Raw genomic sequence first — 22,044 nt, forward strand, 5'->3', positions numbered from 1 at the left:
GAAGTGCCTTGCTCAAGGTCCCCCAGATAAGCTTAGATACAGACCCATCTTTATGAAGTTTCAAAGCCTCCTGCTGACTCTGCACTGATTACTTAAGCCATGGCCTTGAGAGTAGTGTCTCCTCTTGGAGAACTCTGTACTAAGCTTCCTGTGACAGAGCTGAACTTGACAGTGCTATACTTAGCTTCCTCCACACATTTTTTGTGGAGGCCGTGAAGTCCCTGACTTGAACCCTTTCTCAGGCCCACCCCTCCCCTGTGAGCTGTCTCTAATTTTGCCTACCTTCCCAATAGTCTGTAGATCCATTCCACTAGAGGAAAGGAATAGTTTTTCAGAGCTCCATCTCTGAAGACTTGTTCCTTCAAGAGGGTCATTCCCTTGCTGGGACACTGGATTTCTGACACTGACCTGGCTCTTGTTGAGAGTCTAAAAATGTCATGGAAGCTGGGTGTGGTAGTGCATGCCTGTAATCCCAACAATTTGGGAGGCCAAGGCAGGAGGATTGCAAGTTCGAGGCCAGCCTCAGCTACTTAGTGACACCCTCTCACTAAATAAATAAATAAATAAATAAATAAATAAATAAATAAATAAAGGCTGGGGATGTGGCTCAGTGGTTAAATACCCTTGGGTTCAATCCGTGGTACCAAACCAAACAACAACAACAACAAAAGTGCCATGAAAAGTGTGGGCAATGAACTGGTAACTTCCAGTCTTGGAAACGTTTAAAAATGCAGGTGCTCAGGTTTCAAAAACCTGCATTTTCACATATCTTCCCAGTGAGTTGTACTTACTATGTTTGCAAAGCATTGCTGTAGGCCAGAAAGTATTAAGAGATCCTCCTCCCATTCCTGTTTCCATCTCAAGTACTGTTCACTTGTCCCATACTGTTTCACTGCTCATATAAGCAATACCAGTCCTTGAAGCCTCCCCTTTTCTCAGCCTACAATGAGGTTGCATTTCCTTAAGGAAGGAGTTCCAGGTATTGAGAAAGATGGATAGGGAGATGCACAAGAACAGGGTCATTTTCTCAGACTATATCAGGTTAGAAGCATCCACTTTCTTACACATTATCAGTATAGGGGTACCCTTCTCGCCTAGCTCCCTCAGGATCTCGCAGCACCCTCTACCACCTGGGCATATTTATCCTGAAGAATGAGTGGAACTGGAAGCAGTGAGAGGAACAGCTCAGCTAGGTAGCACTGTTCTAGGGAAGGTCAGAGAGTCTGTGACATCTCTGTCCTCAGGACTAATTCTAGAGTCCTGGATTCCTGGGACTCCCCTGGGGTCTTTTCTGAGACACAGCTCTAAGCTATGGGAATAGCATTTGAACCCATCTACATACCTGTCCAAATGTGCAGGTTCCAGTTTGTGGGGAGATAGAATATGCCTGCCCTGCCCTTGCACAAATCTCTGTCTGGGGAATGAAAACCCAGCACCCTGGGCCCATGACCTGGAAGGGAAGGTCTCTTGGGAGAGCTCTGGGAGCACTTAAAAGAAGACTTCCTGGAAGGGAAGGGGCTGGAGCAGAGCCCGTGACTATGATAGATTGGGTGGGCAGGACCGGTGGAGAACATGCCTGGACCAGTCACAACTTTCTAGGTGCCCAATTATCTACCCTCGGTGAGCTCAGCCATCGGCGGAGAGGTGCCCCAGCGCTACGTGTGGCGCTTCTGCATTGGCCTACACTCAGCACCCCGCTTCTTGGCGGCCTTTGCCTACTGGAACCACTACCTCAGCTGTGCCTCCCCGTGTCCTGGCTACCGCCTGCTCTGCCGCCTCAACTTTGGCCTCAACGTCGTGGAGAACCTCGCACTACTAGTGCTCACCTATGTCTCCTCCTCTGAGGACTTCAGTGGGTGCTCCCACGGTGGAGGGGTGGAAGAGGGTTTGGGAAAGGGACAGAGCCCACCCCTTCTCACATACAAACCTTCCTGTGGAAGGGTGAGGGCGCTGCTGGCTGTGTGTGCTCCCCATCCTCCTCTCTCCCTCCAGCCGTCCATGAAAATGCTTTCATTGTGTTCATCGCTGCTTCCCTCGGTCACATGCTTCTCACCTGCATTCTCTGGCGGCTGACCAAGAAGCACACAGTAAGTCAGGAGGTACGGTCTACCCTATTGGGGCCCGGAAGAAAATCAAGAACATCTGTCCTCAGGATGCTGGTAATGATGGGGTGGGAACTGGAGTTCTAGAAACCCTGACAGAGGGGTACTGGGTTTGGGGCTGAGGCATGGAAACAAGTTAAGAGTGGCTTATTTGTCAGAATCTAGGATTATGTTTGGGTAGTAAAGGAGATTAGAATAGAAGAAATGGAGACTCCAAATGGGGGTAAAATGAGTAAGTAGGAGACAGGCTCTAGTGGCTTAGGGACAGCGTCAGGGTACTGCAGTCTAGCTTCCATCCACCCATACACATGCCATTCTTTGCCACACAAAGTACCTGAGGAGTGTTGGGTTGGTGGGTGACTCCATGTAACTTTTATACTCCATCCCTCTGAAATGGAAGGGGCAGGGCATACTACTGCTCCTTGGGCTCATCAGGGATGTGAACATACTTGTCATTCCTGCTGCCCATGCCTCTGCCCCCTTCTATGACTACTATGGAAACCAAGGGAGGGAAGGCCCAGCCCTTAGGAGCTGGGGCTAAGAGGGGAAGCTACCCACATATACCCAATAAGCTGCAGAGTGATCAGACAGCCCACCCCCTAGGATCGCAAGTCCTACAGCTGGAAACAGCGGCTCTTCATCATCAACTTCGTCTCCTTCTTCTCGGCACTGGCTGTCTACTTTCGACACAACATGTATTGTGAGGCTGGAGGTGAGGCCAGGCTAGGATCCATAGACGGTCATAAGAGACTTTGGGACAGTTGTGATGTTTTTGAGAGTGGGCAATAGTCTTGGGTACTGGCTGACTACTATTACTTCTCTGTAGTGGGTTGGTGATTTAAGAGGCCCCTAAAAGGAAGTAACAGGAGGTTCACCAGGCCCTATTTCTTGTGTCCTTACAACAGTATACACCATCTTTGCCATCCTGGAGTACACTGTCGTTCTAACCAACATGGCATTCCACATGACAGCCTGGTGGGACTTCGGGAACAAAGAGCTGCTCATAACCTCTCAACCGGAGGAAAAGCGATTCTAACACCTCTGCTGCTGGGAGAAAGTAGCCCCCTGCCTAGAAACAAGAAACCACTCTTGCCTTCCCCATACCCGTGTCCTCCTGGGTCCTTCTGAAATGGGGGAGAGGGAAGAAGGGCAGAAGGGCATAGGACAAGGCTGACCCAAGCATCGCTGGCTTCTCCTCCTCAACCCTCACACAGCCACAGGGGCCTTCAAGTAACGTCAATCTCAAAGGCCCCAAGAAGCTGAGCTGGAAGGAGAGCTCCACCACTTGGTGCTAAAAAAAGTTCTGAGGTTTATGACCACCGTCCAATTTTTGGCTTTTACCTAGCCACCTCTCACTGAGGTTAGGGACTGCTGAGCAGTGGCTGCAGCTTCAAAACCATAGCCATTTCTCTCCAGGTCATTCACTTGACTAGTATCTGATAATCTTCCATGCACATTTAGGCCTGTGGCTGTAGTCCCCTGCTGGGTTTGCCCAAGTGTTTTAGTCCTGACTTCACTTCTTTAGTCTGGTGTGGGCCCTAAGGTGTGTATCCTTACCTATCTGAGCCTCAGTGTGTCCATGTGTATGATGTGGGGAGGTGGCAGTGTGTGATCTCCAATGGCTCTGCCAGTGTGGTTCTGACATCATCTGATGGAAGTGGTCTATACCTGAAGGATGACCTGTTCCAGAAAAAGCACCAGCACAGCATGTGTTTCTCTTCCCTTCTGAAATCACTAGCCTATATACCCTTCCTCCTTGCAAAGATATGGGGTAGAGGGATCAAGAGGCACAGTTCCCGACCACAACACGGGCTCCCTGGTGTATAACTCCCTATTACCACAGACCCTGAGCTCTTCTGGTTGTACATTTTATTTCAAATGAAAATAAATTTTTTTTTCTTTTGCCAATAACCTGGGCTAACCTTTCTACTCTTGAGGTTCGTTCTTTGTTTGATAGTAACTGAGGTACAAGATGGGTTCCAGGATGGAGGGAATAAGTCTATGGCAGAATGTTTTTGGGCCTAGAGTCTCCTAAGGCTCCAAAATGGAGGTTTATAGATGGAGGCTCCCAGCATCTGTGGATGGGCCCCAGAGCTTTGTTAGGGAAATTGGGGGGTGGGGTGGGAGACCACAATGAAGCCTATTGTCTCCTGTCCCCTCTTAAAGGAAACAAAAGCCTCCCAGTCTCTGGGGAGCCCTAGTCCATGCCCACCCCCTAATGCCCAGCACACAGGGAGGAGCCAGGGCCACTGGAGACAGGAGGTTTTATTGATGCTGTTGGGGGTAGGAAAGGCCCCCAGGAGCATGGGGGCTGAGTCAGTCAGCAAATGCATAAGGCCTGGGCACATGGGGGCAGGTTAGGACACATTTATCTTCTCAGGATTCTGTGGCTCCTTCCTTGGGGGAGGGAGAAGACATCTTGGGGGTCAATTCCAAGAGCAGCAAGGGCAGAGGTTAGAGATGGCTGACAGCCCCTAACCTGAGAGGAGGCACCACAATAGGCAACAACTTTGTGGAAAGCTGGATGACTGGTCAGTAGCAGAAAATGTGAGGGGTGGAGACACTGGGTTGGCCTCTTGGGGAGGATCAACCTTGGCCCAGGTGAGCTCATGAGAATACCTGGTGTTCTCGAGCAGAGTAGGGTAGGACCCAAAGTCCATTTCCCATGGGCCTCCTTAAGGAAAAAAGGTATTTAGGGAGCCCCCTGGCAAGGGGTGCCAGAATTAGTCCTTAAGGCACAGCTGGGGGCAGACAAGGCGCCAAGGCACAACTGGTGGGGGGTCAGGGGCAGCCTCCAAGCTGAGGGCCAAGGTCATAAGAGGATGCAGGACCGCCCACGCTTGATTGGCGTGGGGTTCAGCACAGCCCGGACAGCCTCAGCAAACACTTCCTTGACGCCGTCCTGCTGCAGGGCAGAGCACTCGAGGTAGCGCACAGCATGGATCTGCTTGGCCAGTGCCTGGCCTTGCTGAGGTGTGATGGGCGCTTGGCCCTGCTCCTTGAGGCGCCGTAGGGTATCAGGCTGAGATCTCAGGTCCTTCTTAGTGCCCACCAGGAGGATGGGCACATCAGGGCAGTGGTGGCACACCTCTGGATGCCACTTGTGCCTCACGTTCTCGTAGGAGGGTGGACTGGCAATGGAGAAACAGATGACAAAGACGTTGGTCTGAGGGTAGGAGAGTGTGCGGAGGCGGTCGTATTCCTCCTGGCCCGCAGTGTCCCACAGGTTCAGGTTCACTGTGCGCCCATCAACTGCACTCTGGGCACTGTAATTGTCGAACACTGTGGGGATGTACTCCTTGGGGAAGGCATTAGTTGTATAGCAGATGAGCAGGCACGTCTTGCCCACAGCCCCATCGCCCACCACCACACACTTGATGCTCTGCATTGTGGATAAAGCTATAGTAGTGGAGGCAGTGCCTCCTGCCTCTTCTGGGCCCCTCTGGATGCAGTGACCTATGGAGAAATGAGAGGGACATTTGGTTAAGAAGGCTTCTACCTGTGGGAAGAAGAATGGCATTCTGCTTGGAGGCTGCACCTGCCCCCTTGCACCATTTTTGCCTTGGCACCTTATCTGTCCTTAGACAAAGGACTCCCTTGTGACCCTTAAAGAAGACCATAGGACTTGGCGTGGTGGCACACTCCTTTAATTCCAGTGCCCAGGAGGCTGAGACAGGAAGATTGCAAGTTCAAAGCCAACCTCCCTAAGCAACTTAGTGAGACCCTGTCTCTAAATAAAACACAAGAAATGTGTTTTGGGCCCTGCCCAACTCTGCTTAGGAACACCAGGTATTCTCATGTGCTTACCCAGGCCAAGGTGGACCCAATAGGCCAACCAGTGTTCCCCCTGCTCCTACACACAGAAAGCAACTCCTACTTCCTCAACCTGACATTATCCCCAATTAGAGAGAGAGAGATACAAATGAGCAACATCCAGCAACATGTTACAAAAAAGCAACGCAATGTGGTGGGAAACACATCAGCACTGGTATTAGGTTAATTTAAGGTCAAATCCTGGTTCTGCTCTTTTCTAGCTGTGACCCTGGACAAACCACTTAGCCCCTCTATGCCTCTTTTTCTTATCCGTAAAGTGGGGATAAAATAATAACAACGTCATTGGTTAATGTGAGTTTTATATATATGTTTGTGTATGTGAGTGTGTATTCTCCTCCCAGTACTGGGAATTGAACCCAGGGCCACTCTACCACTAAGCCACATCCCCAGTCCTTTTTATTTTGAAACAGGGTCTCGATAAGTTGTTGAAGCTGACCTTGAACTTGTGATATCCCTGCCTCAGCCTCACAGTCACTGGGATTGCAAGTATGGTGCCATCACATTTGCCTATTTTAGAAATCGTAAAGCATTTAGAATAGTACCTGGTCAATAAATATCAGCTATTTTTTATTTTTCCCAAGGCAGCACAAACAAAGGAGGGTACAATACACTAGTACTGTAGTGATCTACTACAGAGTCAACTAAATATGGATCCCAACATTTGATCTCAGTTCAAAAGTCTCAAAAATCAGACAGTGTGTGTGTGTCTGTCTGTCTGTCTGTCTACTGCGAAGTAGAAAAGGAACTTTGGTGGTGTGGGGGCTGGAAAAAGGACAAAGGACTTAGTCCCAGTTCTCTTTTAGGCCAGTTTCCCCTGGGACCAGTTGGGAAAGAAATGGTTTGACTTTTATAAGGCTGCCTCTCTGGTTAACACTGACAGTATTTCCACCTTATTTGCATCAGAATATGTATGTTGCTCAGCCTCAGGACACCTAGGTAGAAATCCTCAGAAAATGGGTCAAGAAAGGAACCTTGGCCCTTGCCTTCCAGGGCAGTGGAGAGTATCTCAGAGTGGATGTCCAGAGACTTAAGTTCTAGCCCTAGGTCTCCTGACTCACTGCAACCAAACATGAGACACTTACCCTTTCTGGGGCTCAGTTTCCCTTTCCTGGAAACAGCCAAAAATGCTTGTGACAAAAGGCAGTAGGAGTAGGTGCTACTACTTGTGCCCACTGGATTATCTGGAGGCCCTGGCGTTTTATAGCAGAACTCCTGGGCCTGTAATCTTCCAGTTCCACATAGAGTAGAGGAGTAGGTGTGGCCTTTGAGAACTCTCTCCCACAAGCCCAGCAATGGGCTGGCCCAGGCAGGAAAGCAAGGAGGGAACTCTGGCCTGCAGTTATAAGCCCCAAGAGACTGAAAGTACAAATGGCTCTCTAGGGATGTAGTTATCAACCAACAATCAGTAAATCAGCCCTCAAAGGAGCAGGGAGGGAGAGGGTAGCTTCCGGGCCAGTGAGGAAACGACTGACACCGGAAATGGATTATGAATGAGGTAGTATCCAAAACAAGGTGTGGTATAAGGCCAAAAGCACCAGATACCTAAATCTGACCTCCTCAGTTCATCTGCTGATCTTGACCCTTCATAAAAAGCCCTAACATGGGCTTTATACAGTACAATGTCACTTGGTTCTACTGACAGAGGAAACAAACTCAGAGCAGTTATAGTAACCCAATGTCACACAGTTAGTATGGGAGCCAGGACACAAGCCCAGTTTTGTACTCTAAAAGACTGTTTTCCTCAATGAATCACATAGTCTCCAAGTTACCCATAACCAGCTAACTATGTGACCTTGAGCAAATAAGTGACTTCCCTTCCTGGAGCCTCAGTTTCTTCATCTCTACAACAGGAGTGATAATATTTGACCTCCCAGCCTCAGGAGGATGCATGGAGAATCCTAAGCATGATAATGAATATGCTCTGTAAACTGTAATGTACTGTACACACAGGAGGTAACAGAAACAAAGCCTTTCATCCCAAGAGGCAGGAAGCATTGAGTATGCATAAGTTTGAGTGGTGGCAGCAGCCCAATTTTCCCTATTCACATTTAGTTCAGAACCTCATCCTCTCTCCCAGGACAACCCTTTTCTCAGAAACCCTTTGGCCGGAACTGGATTGAATAAGTTCCCCTAGCCCATTTAAGGAGTGCATATGCTAAAAGGTAGGGTCTAATGTATGCCAAAAAAGAAGGGATGTCAGTGCTGTAGGATACTAAATCAAGAGTAGCCCTTCTGGGGTTAGGGTTGACTTTAAGTGGCGTTAAAAAAAAATATCTCCATTTAATAAATAAATTGATATTTGTAGATATATGTATTAGCTAAACTACAAGGACTTGTTCTGGCTTTTCCAAATTTAATTCAGGTCATGCCTGGTCCTTCATTTTGTCATTCAGAGTTCTTCAAAATCTGAAAGGAGTTTTGGATGCATATAGACCTGGGTTTAAAGCCTAATTCTACCTCTTATCTTATATGACCCTAGACATATAAAGATTTGTCTCTCTAAGCTTCAATTTCTTTATCTTTTAAGTGCAGTAGCAACAGTATAAACCTTATAGGGTTACTATAAGAATTAAGTGCGTTAATATACAATGTGTATACAATGTAGGTAGTTTCCAAGTGTGAGTTCCCAGCTCCTCATTCCCGAGAGGTCTTCAGTGACTTCTGCAGACAAACCAGGATAATACTTGCCTTTGAACTTTTTCACTCCCCCCCCCCCCCCCCCCGTTGCCATTCCCTTTCCCTTGCACAAATCTTCCTGACTCCTAAACTGGGTGCAGTGGCACATGCCTGTAATCCCAGCAGCTTGGGAGGCTGAAGCAGGAGGATCATGAGTTCAAAGCCAGCCTAGCCTCAGCAATTTAGCAAAGCACTTAGCAATTCAGCAGACCCTGTCTCTAAATAAAATATTTTAAAAAGGACTGGGGATGTGACTCAGTAGTTAAGCACCCCTAGGTTTAATCCTCAGTACTGGAGGAAAAAAAAAAATTCTTCCTGACTCCTCAAGGACTAGCTTAAATCTCACCATCCCATGAGGCTACTGAATTCATCTTTGAATTTCCATATAATGGCCAACCCTTTTAACCCTGCTTTGACTCATGTGATTCTCCTTTTCCAATAGTCATACATAAGTTACTCAGCTATGAATGCCCCTCCAATGCTGGAGGCTGGTCTTCTTTCAACTGCAAAAAAGCTGTGAATATAGGGTTGCATATACAATAGTGTACAACTACTGCATTTTGATCTGTTTGCACCTGCCTCTTTACTGATATCTGGATAGATCCCTCCAGAAACCAGGATTGGATTGCCCCATCTCAGCCAAAACCATAGTGCTGAAATCTTACTGGAGAGCAATGACACCCAAAAGCTAAGACTAGGATAAGCAATAACCTCTCTCCCTAGTATTTGCCTGAATTGGTTCCAGCAGGGAGTCCATGGGAGCATAACTCATGCATGGCCAACCCTATGAAGGTGTTCCCTGTAGCCCAGCCTGCACCCAGTAGGCCCTGGCCTTGGGGTGTGGCCCGGACAGGCACAGAAGCTGGGAGGAAAAGGAAGCACTGATGTTTGCCTGATTGCCAGACCTCTGTGGCCGTTAGAGCAGGGGGAAGTGTCCCAACTGGGATGGGGGAGGGGAGGAATTGGCTCTAGAATGGGCAAGTGTAGAGGCTTTCTAGACTGCCTCTCTAACACGGGGTTCTCCTTTGCAGCCCTCTTGAATCTCATTCTAACTCTAATGTATCTCTGGGCATCCTAACCCTCAGCTCTGGCCATACCACCATGATCCTCTATGAGGTGGCCTCCATATTTTGTTCCCCAAAACAAAGTAGTGATATGGAGCCAAGCACTCTGCCACCTCCTCCAGCAAAGTTTTTGTGAATTACCCAAGTCACAAGTGACTTATCCTATCCAAAGTCTGGTCCCTGTCTCTCTCATTCTTGTATCACATGCAGGCTGATCTGAATCTTATCTCTTGTTGTTAGAGGGCCTAGAGGGCAAGGTCCTGGCCGATTTCTGTCTCCCTGAGCTGAACACAGCACAGTGGCTGTCAGTAAATAAATGAATGGGCTCAATCTGTCCTTAATGACTCTGCACACAAGAGTACCTCTTCCTGGAATGCTGCTCACCGTCTTCAGATTCTTCCTGTCCATCAAAGCCCAGTTCTGCTCCTCAGTTTCTCTAGATTATAGCAACCTCCTCTCCTGCCTTACCTTTCCCAGTACTGACTGTTTTATTCATTTTGCTGAAATAACTTGATGCCTCATAGGGAGGGAAATCTGTATTTCATTTATTTGCTGAAATCCAGCAGAAGGCTGAGCAAAAGCTACAGGCTGACACACACCTCCTACCCCATCAATTCACAGACATTGATGTTGGGAACAAGGAGAGCCTCTGTGCTCAAAGGATGCAGGACAAAGGTAGCCAACTTCTCTATCACCCTGAGGAGCATGAAGTTAGGGTAACATACACAAGTTATATTGCTTTGTCCCTGGCTGGAAGAGCAAGGGGGTGAAGCAAACAGAGCTAGCTCAGAGGAGATGAGGAAGATGGGTAGGAAAAAATGTCCTGTCCAAATCCAAAAGGATAAGGACTGGATTGGAATATCTAAAGACCCTTGGTCAAATATAGGCAAGGGGTAGAGGAACTGTTGGAAAGGCCTGTAAGTCTGTTTTTTTTTTTTTTTTAATATTTTTATTTGCATTTTAGTTTTCAGCAGACACAACATCTTTGTTTGTATGTGGTGCTGAGGATCGAACCCAGGGCGCACCCATACCAGGGGAGCGGGCTACTGCTTGAGCCACATCCCTAGCCCCTGTTTATTTGTTTTGAAGGGAGGGGAGAGAGGTAATACAAGGAGGCCCACAGGGTGCAGCTGGCTGCAGCTGGGCTGGGAGGAAGAAGCTAGGGGGAGACATGAGGTCAGTGTGGGGCTGGGACCAGGCCAAGAGCTGAGTCTCTCTTTCTTCCCCTTCTCCCCACTAGCAAGGAAGAACAGAGAGCTTAGTTCCCAGGCTTAAAAAAAAAAAAAATCCATGCGGGAAGATTCTCAAGCTATCACCATTCTCTATCCTTCAGCCTCTGCATAAATCCTGCACTACATCAGGTAGGGTAAGAAGAGACTTGATGCCATCACTAGGGGCTAGATACAGGAAACAGGACAATTGTTGCTAAGAAGGCTGTAGGACCCTTACATAAGTCTCCATCCTTCCCATTTTCCCTGACCATCCTGGAACCTGAGGTGTTCCACAAAGGGTGAACCCTAGGGCTAGGACAGCTCTGGCTGGGGGAGCTCCCTCCCACACCAAGCAGCATAGAGAAATGCTCACACACTGGCTTCCTCCTCCCGCCCAGCAGTGGCTCAGCACCCCAGCAGCCCCTGAGCCCCATGAAAGACCTGTGAAGTGGCACTTCCTTTACCTTTGCTCATTTCACAGGAGGCTATACAGAAGTGCCATCCTCCCAAGCCTGCCCCTCCCCCACCTGAAAATACCCAGAGAGAAACCCAGGGCTGCTCAGGCCCATCAGCCTCACTGAAGGCCTGTGGGGGTTTCCACAAGGGAAAATAACATCAGGGAGGAAACTCTAGCATCAGTTTTCCACCATCAGTGGGGCAGAGTGGGGACAGGGTACTCCCCAGTCTTGCTGCTTCTGGCAAAATCCCCAACACTCTCCCTTCTTCTTAGCTCTTAACTTACAGCAATCCTTGTGATTTGGAGAAGGCCTATTATATCAAGGATGGTGAGGACAGGAGTGGCCAGAATGGGGGCACTGCAATTAGGAATTTCATGGAGGGGAGAGAGTCTCCAAGCTATCAGTATTCTCTGTGCCCTTTGGAAGTATTGATAATGCAACTCCTTAATGTTGAAACAGAGCCAAGAGAAACTAAGTTGACCAGGGTTATACAGAGAGTTGGCTGCAAATCCAGGACAAGGACTTGGGTCTCCTAATCTCTAGCCTGATGTTAGTTCCACAAAGAGAAGTTCAGAACTGTTCCTCTAAACTGAAGGGTCCCACAATCTCTCTGACTTCATTTAGGATGGCCCTACTATGGTCCAAAGGAGTAAGGCTGACATATTTCTGAGTCACTTTTGCTTCTAAGTTTCCAGGTTCTCATGCCTAGCCCAACATGCAGTGTTTATGATTTAGCACTAACATTACTGGCCAGCCAGCCCTGCCCTAGCTAAGAAGCTCCTCCTCTGCCCTTAGTTCCTGGGGAGATGCCCTCCCCCATTTGAGATGAGGACAAAAGAGGAAGCTGGACCCTGGACAGGAAAACCAGTCTGATCTGGGGAGGTGGCCTAGGCTTTGTCTTTGGTTTCCCTTCTTAACTCTTCTCACAGACCCCTACAAACCTTATCTCTAATGTATCAACAATGTACACATAGAGAGGGGCCTCTAGTTTGAGCCTGGATTCCTTCTTATTCCCAGTTCCCCAGCTACCATCATCCAAATATCTTTCCAATTGTCTCACTATAGCCACAACCTCGCATATCCTTCTGCTCATAATCTCCTAAAAGTTCATAACGACCATCTCATCTGCCCCAACATCTTGCCAGAAACAACTATCTAAATCCCAGATTTCCAACCAGGATCCATGATAATGTCACACCACTACCTCTTTTCATGTCACAACATTGACCATTCATACTTCTTTAACTATGACCTCAAAAGTAACTTCCTAAGTTGTACTTCCTTCCTCATAGTATTTTCCCACTTAGATCCCTCACTTCCTGGTCATATTTTTCGAGTCATGATTTTCTTGCAATTAGCTCAAACTTTCAGTGGGGCCAGATCTTGCCTGGAAGAGAGTCTCTTCCATACTATCTTTACCTTCACAATCCTGTAGGTTGCTTAGTTAAGCAGTATACTAAAACAAATACTGGTTTCCAGGCCAGGGATCAGGACTTCTAGGGATTTTTATTGAGCTGTGATGCTAGGAAAGTGCCTTGTATGCACATCCTTCCCTGAGCCTTGGATTTCTTCCTGGGACCAAACCTCTGTACCTCCCAGAAATGAGAGTAAGAGAGACAGGTGGGTAGAAGGGCCGGACTGGAAAGAACAACTTATGGAAGAGGGACTACTGTGAGATGAGAGAGAACAAGATGGAGAATGAAGATAGCTGTGCTTAAATATAGCTGTGCTTGAGAGATCTCCAAAATGTAGCACTTGGTCCTCTCCACTTCTCTTTTTTTTCTAGTAGAGAGTATATTTCTAATAAACACAGAAGACTAGAGGAGGAAGAAAGAAAAAGATCTCTCAGCATGCAGCCCAAAGGCTTGCGGAAGGAGCTCAAGAATGGAGGCAAGCACTTTTAGAAATAGGAGGGACTAAAATCAGAATTGGGAGAAATTCCTGTGAGAGAAGAGGGTCCTAGGTGAGAGGGGGAATATTAAAGATGCCTGAAGGAAAAAGGGTTAGCAGAACCCCAGAGGGCTTCCTGGTTACCAATATCCTGATACAGACCAGGACCATGGGTACCCAGCCTGGACAGCAGTGAAGAGGGGGCAGACAGCTCTTCCTTACATCCTTCTTTTCTTGATTTGAAATAAAAAAACAAGACTGAAGTTAAACCAGCTGCAGTCTTCTCTCCAGAATCCTGCCTTTGCCCCCTCCCTTTTCTTCCATCACACTAGATGGTTTGTCCCATTCTCCCCATTGGTTGGTGTTGGAACCAGTAAGTATAGAAAGTCAAAGTTTAGGTTATCCCTCAGTTGCCAGGCATGGCCTATTGGTAGAGCACCCCAGGGTTGGGGTGATTTTGATTTCCCATGGCCTCTCTCACCAGTCTTTATCCTGTGTCACCCTCCCCTGACTGCTATAGACTGCTTCCTCCTGCCTAACCACAATGTCACCCACTGCAGGTTCCCTTCATTCTATTCTGCTGGCTTCTGCGCTGGGCTCTCAAGGGTGAAGGCAGTTATTTTGTCGCCAAGATAAAGACGTAGAAACACAGGCACTTGTATGTGCGTGCACACACACACACACACACACACACACAGATTTCTAGCCCTTTTAATCATCTCTATCACTGGGAGACTGCAGCCTGCCTCTCCAAGACAGGAGGTTTGAAAGTCTCTCAAACTTGCCTAATTTTCTACAGTAGTTCCTGATCCTGAAGCTGGAGATAAGTAGCTGAAACGGAAGGAGACAGACAGAAGGTGCAGGCTGAGAGATCAAGAGCAATGAGGGAGGTGAAAGGTGTGGCTGCCAGAAGTTGGGAAGAAAAGTAAAGAGGGAGTCTGTAGGAAACCAAGATGAACAGAGGGACATGCTAAGAGTAAGGTCTGGGCCTTGGCATGTCTGTGTGTGTAGGGGAAGAGACTGAAGAGGATGAAAGTGGGTAGGCCCTAAAGAAAGGGTGCAGGAAGATAGTATATGTAGAATTTGGGAACTAAGGAGGGAAAAGCCCAGGAGATGATTCCCAATCCTTCCTTAAGGCCAGAGCCCTATAACTTGTGACTATCAGTCCTGAATGAGTTCTGCCACCTCCAGTCACAGGACTAGAGCAGGCCCTTTCCTTCCTCAGTTTATCCCCAAAAGTGCAAGGCTACGTTTAGGTGAACTAGGCACAGCACATATTTGCTTACTACAATAAGAACCTGTTGCTTAGCTCCAGGGATGGAGAGGTTGGGGTTCGGAAAAACAGAAAAGGAATGGGGCCAGCGGAGCTGCAGCTGAGGGCAGGGTCGTCCTGAGTGCAGGGGACCCCCGAGGCTGCATCCTCAGAGTGAGTCTGAATTGGCATCTTTTCTTCCAGGGAGAACGTTCTTTCCCAGCAGTGCCGGGCTTCAGAGGCCCCATACACCGCCCCCATCTCAGCCTTACAAATGTCACAACTGCCAGAGCAGAGGGAGCTCCTTCTCCGTCCCAGAGACCCTCTCCCCTCACACTTCTGAACACTCCCCACAACTTTTGAGGACACACCACCTCTGAATCCCAACTCCCAGCTCCAACCTTTGCCACTTCAAAATCTTCTGTCGCGGAGCCAGAGACTCTCCGACCTCAGGGGTCACTCGTGGCTTCGGCAAGCCGGCATCGCCGCTGGAAACCCACCCTCACCGAACCGCCACCGACTCCAAGTGGCTGGGTCCTCGCCCCGCCCGGCTGGCCGCGCCCGCCCAACTTGGAGTGAGCCTAGAACCTCCCGCCGGCGGCCTCCCGCAGGCAAACTTCTAGAGCCCGCGCCTGCGCGGGGTCCCGGCCGGTCCAGGCTCCCCTCCCCAGGACCCTTGCCCGCCGGCCCAGGCTGGGCCTCACCTGGTGCCCTCCCCGCAGCGGGGGATCTGGGGGCGGCGGCAGCGGCTCCGGGCTCTAGAAGGAAGTGAGAGCGGGAGGCCGGAGGAAGTGGGGGGGGCGGGCCGGTGGGCCGGGGCGGGGCGCGGGGGCGGGCCAGGCTGGGGCGGGGCGCGACCAGGAAGTCCGCGGGCGCGTTCCCCCTCACCCTTGCACCCGAGTGTCCTCGGTCTTCGCGCCCGACTTAGTCTTGGGCTTCCCACTTGCCCCAGTCCCCAGCCTGTTCCCCTGAGACCCTTCAGGTCAGGCCTCTCAAGGTCAGGTCTCCCCGCCTTCTGGTTACCCCGTCCCCGCGGAGTTGCTCAGCTAGGCGCTAGGCATTCGTTCTCATCCCCACCAACCTTCGGGGAAATGGTGAAAAGGCACCCTAGGCCTGGCGCCTTCAGCCAAGCCAGGGATCCAGCGGTGGCCGAGGCTGGCTGGAGTATAACTATAATGGGTCAGCCTGGGGCAGTCCCCACCCCTACCCTGAGCCTCAGGGGAGTGCGGGATGGTGGTGATTCAGCAGTGGGAAGGCCCCAGACCCCTGGGGAGGGTGGGGAGACTGGGGAAAGCGGAGCTGGCGTCAGCACCCCGGGGAAAGACACGATCAGCAGAGGCGCAGGCGGAGCTGCGGGCCCAAAAAACAGGATGTCGTGTCGTTGTTCCGCACCCTTCGGCTCGGCGCCGCCGAACTCTGGGGAGGAGGGGGGCGGGGCGGACGGAGATCATGGGGCTCCCCCTGCTCCCAGTTCTCGCTTGGGGCGCGCTAGCTGCTTGGCGCCGAAGAACCGCACCCAGGCCTGAAGTCCGGCATGGGCCCCGGGGGCGGCGGGTTGGCGGACGAACTCATGGGCGCCCTCTGGTGCTTATGTTCCCAGGTCTTGAGCGCGGAGCCAACATATTGAGCGCCCACCATGTGCAGAGCTCTCTGCCAGGTGTAGTGGAGAAAAATCAGCGTTCAAGACAGGGTGACTGACTTCCAGAGGCTTTCCAAATGAAGAGTCTAGTCAATCCCGGGAATAAGTAGCTTATCTTTTCTGAGCCTCAATTCTGTCTTTGGTAAAATAGAATAATTTGTCCCTTATCTGGTGGTTGTGAAAACAACAGAGAATGGGTGTAAAAGCCCTGCTGTCACTGCCTGGCTACTGTATTGGAAGTGAAGTTAGAGGCTCTATCAGACTCAGACTGGTAAATAATTCTTAAGTGGATGAATTTCTCCAAGGTCCTTCTCCTGGCAGAGTATGGAGTTGCTCCCTTCTTTGGTCCTTATCGCCTTTGAGACAAACTCCTTTCTGTGGGGAGGGGAGGGCAGGAAAGACTAGGGGAAAATTTCATCCCCCTTCATACCCTGCTGAAAGCACATTAATGGGTGAAGAAAGATTGTCCCATAAATGACAGGGTTCAGAGGCGATCACACATTAAAATGACTCCTATGAAGCCATTAAACATTATGTACTAAAAAAAGAGTGATTTTTGCTTTTGAGCTGTGTTCCTTTCCCAAGATTTGAGAGTAGGAAAATAGTGGGGCTTTGGACTCCTCTCCTTTAGACAAAGTTTGCTGTTATCTGATTGTTGTTCTGGTTAAAGAGTTAAAAAAAAAAAAAGTTTCCTGCAAAACATATTTGAAAATCAATTTAGAAGCAAAGTGGCGCAGGCGGAGTGCACATAAGGTGAAGTAGATTAGAAAACTGGATTGGGTCCAGTGGTCATGCATTCCTGTGATCCTGGAAGACTGAGGCAGGGGAATTGAAAGTTTGAGGCCAATTGAGCAAGACCCTCTCTGAAAATAAAAAGAGTTGGGGATGTGGCTCAGTGGCAGATGTCCCCAGGTTCAATCCTCCCTACCAAAAATAAAACAAAACAAAAAAGACTGAATTGTCATCCATAGGTTAGAGTGTACTTCCTGAGCTTCTGACTGTATTGGGCTTGCCTGGCCCTAATTCAGGAGGGATAACCTGCCTTGAGGATCTCATGGTCTGGTGGGTTAAGAGACTGTTGCAGATGAAGTTATCAGAGGAGGAAAGAGCCCAGGGCTGGGCTTCAGAAGACCTTGAAGTCTAGTCTTAGCTCAGCTGGATAGACTGGTAAGATTTTAGGTAAGCACTACCTTTCTAGGTCTCAGACTCCTCCACAAGAAAACAAGGGTTTGAACTAGATGATACCTTTGAGCTCTGACCTTCTATGATGCACTCTTCAGAATAATAATTAAACAATTAAGGTTTATTCATATAGCACATATTGCTCATAAGTTAATACCACTTAGGTCATCATGCTTTGAGTTGTAGTAAATTATATCAGAGCCTAATGTCTGTCTCCTCCTCCTCCTTTGAGGTTGTGTCTGATTCATCTTTGTATCTACTCATTGGGCCTGGCATAAGCAGGCTTAAGAACACATTTTTTTTTCAGTAAACATTGTGGAATTAAATTGCTTTAATAAGTTACTAATATATGTAAACACTTGCTTTGACAGGTAAGACAGAATCATCAGAGTCCAGCAGAGTCCAGGTGATTTGGAGCCACTTTTTTTTTTTTTTTTTTTTTACACAATATCTTTGTTTTTTTATGTGGTGCTGGGGATTGAGCCCAGTGCCTCACATGTGCTAGGCAAGTGCACTACCACTGAGCCACAGCCTCAGCCCCTTGGAGCCACTTTCATGCAATAGATACATGAAAGGCCATTATGATCAGAGGAGAGGGAGAGGGCAGGTGGAATTGCCCACAAGGGCTTATTGGAGAAGGACGATGCTGAGCTGAAGAGGGTAGAAAAGGGCAGAATCCCAGATGGGCTCTTTCTTTTCCCTACTCTCTCCCCAGCTTTTCCTGAATAGGTGAGTTCTTGAGTATATGTGTGAGTACTCATAAACAGTTGAAGACAAGGACACCAAGCCTGGACATTTAGAAGTAAGACAATATATGAAAGCACTTGATAGAGTAAATAAAGTTTATACACATGTTCTGGAGCCGCACATTTCAGGATGCAAATTCTGGTACTAACATGTTCAGTATGGCCTTTAACAAGTCACATGGCCTCTTGCATTCATTTTTTCCATGCATATTTATTGAAAATCTTCTTGGTGCCAGGCATAGTGTTTACATGCCAGTAATGAACTGAAGAAAACACAAGACAAGTCCCTACCCTCTTGTTATTAGCACAGGAGACAGGCCTTAAGCAGGTAATCAAGGCTGGGTTTGTAGTTTATAGCCCTTGCCTAGCATGTGTGTGAAGCCCCAAATTCAATCCCTGGCACCATAACAAGCAAATAAAAATAACAGGTAATTATACAAAAGTATAGAGCACAACAAGAGCATATAACAGAGGTAACTTCTCAGTTTTAGTTTCATTTTAAAATAGAAAAGACAGATAGTGCTTTGTGAGATTGGGGGGATTAGATAATGCATGCAGAATGGCTAGCAAGTTGCCCAATGGTATCACAAATAAACATTAATTTTTATGTCCAAATAATGTTTTAAGTTTTTTTTCCACCTTAATCAATAATTCTCTCTCTCTCAAAATCAAAACATTAAAGCTCATTCAGTTTTCCTGAAAGAGCAGGGTGGGGAGAGCTGGAGGAGAAAGGTCCTAGATGATGTCACTTGTGCCCTGATATCTTCTAAGTGGGTCTCAGTGAACTTCAGCTCCTGTAATACTGTGACCCATTGAGGACTTCTGCTCAGCTCAGGTCCAAGCCCCTTTGGCTAACCTTAATTCTACATTCTCCTTTGTCTTTGATGTGGCTTCAAGTACTCAGCCTACTTGGGTCTCCTCTTGATCCCTTGCTCTTTCTTCTCTCAGCCTGCCTGAGGAGTAGAATGCTGTCTCCTTTTTATTACTCCTCTTTATTGATACTGCCAAAGATAAGATCAGTGTACCATTTTGTGGGCTTTGACAGGAAAGACAGGAGACAGTAGAAAGAACTAACAAGGGAAGCGACAAATTAAAGTTCTAGAGTCATGTCTTCTGATCCGTTGTACTTGACTCCCTTGAGGAACTAAGTGGATGGTGGGGGATGGGACAGTGGCCTGTCCTCCAGGAGAGTCCCTCCTACAAGGCAGGCAGAACAATAATTGTCTTGTTTGCTTCCAGGACTCCTTTGCATCTCTGAGATTTTTCCAAATTGGGTGGTACCTAGGTCATCTGTCACAATCCCCCCTGGAAAATTGTTCCTTCCTTAGTCCTGGTGTTCCAAGAACAACTCAACTCTAAGATGCTCAACTGATTCAATATTCTTTGTCTGCTCCCTTTCTCCTCTAATGTTCATCTTTGCCCTCTACTTGCTGTGTGACCTTGGACAAGTTATGGAATATTTTAATAAAGTAACTTAGACATGTTTTACACTTTTATTAATATAACAATTCTATTAGGCAGGTAATGTTATCTTCACCTTATAAATAAAAACACCTACAGATAGGAAAATTTGACTTGTCAGAGGCTTAATTTTCTCCTTTCCTCTATATCTATATCATAAGATTGCTGTGGATATTAATCATATGAGATAACATGTAAGTTCCATGAGAGCAAGAAGTTTTGCCTATTTTATTAATGCTATATTCCCAGTGCCTAGGACAGTGTTTTGTTTTGTTTTTAAGTATTTTCTTTTTCTTTCTTTCTTTCTTTCTTTTTTTTTTTTTTAGTTGTAGATGGATACAATATCTTTGTTTTATTTATTTATTCTTTGATGTGGTGCTGAGAATCGAACCCAGTGCCATGCAAGGCAAGCGCTCAACCACTGAGCTATAACCCCAGCCCTAGGACAGTGTTTTTGTTATATAAATACTTTGCTTAGTAAATATTTGGTGTTTTGTTTTGTTTGGGGTACTTGGGATTGCACCTGGGGATTGCTGTACCACTGGGATACATTCCCAACCCTTTTTATTTTGTATTTTGAGATAGGGTCCTGCTAAGTTGCTGGGGCTGGTCTTGAACTTTTGATCCTCATGCCTTAACCTTCTGTGTTGCTGGGATTGCCATTGTGCCCAGTTTGAATGTTGATTTGCTATAGCATGCTTAATATATACCTAGCACAGACTAGTTCCTTCCAAATTCAAAGCTATGCTAGGCACTGTTCTAATTACATATATGAAGTCATCTAAGATTTACAGAATTCTTTTTTTCAGATGGAGAAACTGAAGCCAGAGAGGTTACTTGCCCAGAGTCATATATCAGAGCTTTGTTGTGAATCTAAGATGTCTGATTCCAGAAACTTTCTACCTGCTTCACCTTCCCCTGTCCCAGAATCTATGCTTCCACACAGCCTCCTTGACTGCATTAGGTAGTTACTTGTCCCCCCACTGTGGCCTTTCACATACCCCTGTAGCAATCCCCAAACTCAGGAGTACTCTACAACTGAACCATATCCCCAGCCATTTTTTAAAAAATTTTCTTCTTAGTTTTCAATGGACTTTATTCAATTATATGTGGTGCTGAGAGTCAAACCCAGTGCCTCACAATGCTAGGCAAGCACTCTACCACTAAGCCACAACCCCAATCCCCAGCCATTTTTTTAAAAATCTTTTTTAAAAAAAAATAATAATTATTTTTTTAGGTGTAGATGGACACAACACAATGTCTTTATTTTTATGTGGTACTGAGGCTTGAACCTGGGTCCCGCCTATGCTAGGCGAGCGCTCTACCACTGAGTCACAATCCCAGCCCATAATCCTCAGGCATTTTTATTTTTTATTTTGAGACAGAATCTTGCTAAGTTGCTCAGGCTGGCCTCAAACTTGTGATCTGGACTCAGCCTCTCAAGTAGCTGGGATTACAGGCATGGGCTACCATGCTTAATCCAGTAGTTGTTAAATGAATAAATTAACATTGGTAGTAAGATTTTAGAACTGATTCTGGAAGGGGAGATGATGCTCTGTTGCTTCTAAGCCAAGTTTTCTCCTCATTCCCTACCTGCCACATCTTAGGCTATTTCTCAGAGTGATATCTATATTTTTCTTTTTTGGACACCAGGGAGCACCACTATTATCACAGCCCAAGCTCAGGGATTCCTTAATTTTTTCCAGCAGATTTCCCACTTGAATACACTTCTACCAAGTTTCTTTCATTTTCCAAATGAAAGCTATCAGTGACCAGAAATCCTGTGATGAAAGGAAGGATAGTTAGGCTGCTGCACAGAACATACCTAATCCATTCATTCACTCAGCCAAACACTTATGTATTAGCTATGTACAGAGCAACTTAGCCTGTGAGAGTATAAAGATAAATGAAATTCAGTCCTTGATGAGTTCAGAGGCTAATGGGAAAGAGAGATGCTTATTAGATAATCAAAATTTAGTTATCTAAGCACTTTAAGGTATAGACTAGAGAGACAGGGCAAATCAGGAAGGTACCAAAGGAAGGGATGATTTGGAGTTATTTTTCTTTCTGTTTTAAAATTGTAATTCTTAGTTTATCATGACTGTCATCATTGGTTAAAAAATGAATGTTTTTATTTCACTTGAACTGAGACTTAAAGGATAGGGAGGAAATCTCAGAGGAGAAAGCAAGTTGGTTTTCAATCTACCACTTCTCAGCTTCATTTTTTCATTTATAAAATTATTATAGCCTCTGTCTTTATCTAGCAGAGTTGCTATGGGAAGAGATGAGATAATAGATGATGTGAAAGTTCTTAAAAATAGTAGAATGGAGACATAAGAATTAGTTTAATCTAGCTGGGCAAGGTGATCCACACCTGTAATTCCAGAGACAGAAGAATCACATATTCAAGAACAGCCTTGACAATTTAGGGGGATGCTGTCTCAAAAACAAACAAACAAAAAAGGGTAGGGTATGGTAGTGTACACCTGTAATCCCAGCGACTCAGGAGTCCCAGGCAGGAGGATCACA

At 47.1% G+C, this 22,044-nt stretch overlaps 2 protein-coding genes across 24 annotated transcripts in view; one reads left to right on the plus strand and one right to left on the minus strand.

Moving 5' to 3' along the window:
* The window catches only part of PGAP2 (post-GPI attachment to proteins 2), a 35,444-nt gene extending 20,562 nt beyond the window's left edge, over positions 1-14,882 (plus strand). For 10 of the 22 annotated variants that reach the window (XM_081282352.1, XM_081282346.1, XM_081282361.1 and 7 more), the window contains 4 exons: positions 1,600-1,852; positions 1,993-2,099; positions 2,706-2,814; positions 3,008-4,031. In XM_081282352.1, the coding sequence (XP_081138478.1) occupies positions 1,600-1,852; positions 1,993-2,099; positions 2,706-2,814; positions 3,008-3,138 (600 nt within the window). In that variant the 3' untranslated portion in view covers positions 3,139-4,031. Of the gene's footprint in view, positions 1-1,599; positions 1,853-1,992; positions 2,100-2,705; positions 2,815-3,007; positions 4,032-14,691 lie in introns of those variants that run through there. The other 12 variants (XM_081282349.1, XM_081282350.1, XM_081282348.1 and 9 more) reach the window with 7 other exon arrangements.
* On the minus strand, positions 4,350-15,507 carry RHOG (ras homolog family member G). Of its 2 annotated transcripts, none has more exons than XM_081282372.1 (2): positions 15,192-15,507; positions 4,350-5,558 (listed from the first exon to the last, which is right to left on the minus strand). In XM_081282372.1, exon 2 carries the CDS (start codon positions 5,488-5,490, stop codon positions 4,915-4,917), a length of 576 nt encoding a protein of 191 aa, XP_081138498.1. In that variant the 5' UTR covers positions 5,491-5,558; positions 15,192-15,507; the 3' UTR covers positions 4,350-4,914. The 2 variants fall into 2 exon arrangements, with proteins under 2 accessions (XP_081138498.1, XP_081138499.1); XM_081282373.1 differs by lacking the exon at positions 15,192-15,507 and adding an exon at positions 14,889-15,178.
* Between the last annotated feature and the right edge of the window lie 6,537 nt (positions 15,508-22,044).

This window comes from Spermophilus citellus (assembly GCF_964194105.1).
Source record: "Spermophilus citellus genome assembly, chromosome: 2".
NCBI classification, from domain to species: domain Eukaryota; kingdom Metazoa; phylum Chordata; class Mammalia; order Rodentia; family Sciuridae; genus Spermophilus; species Spermophilus citellus.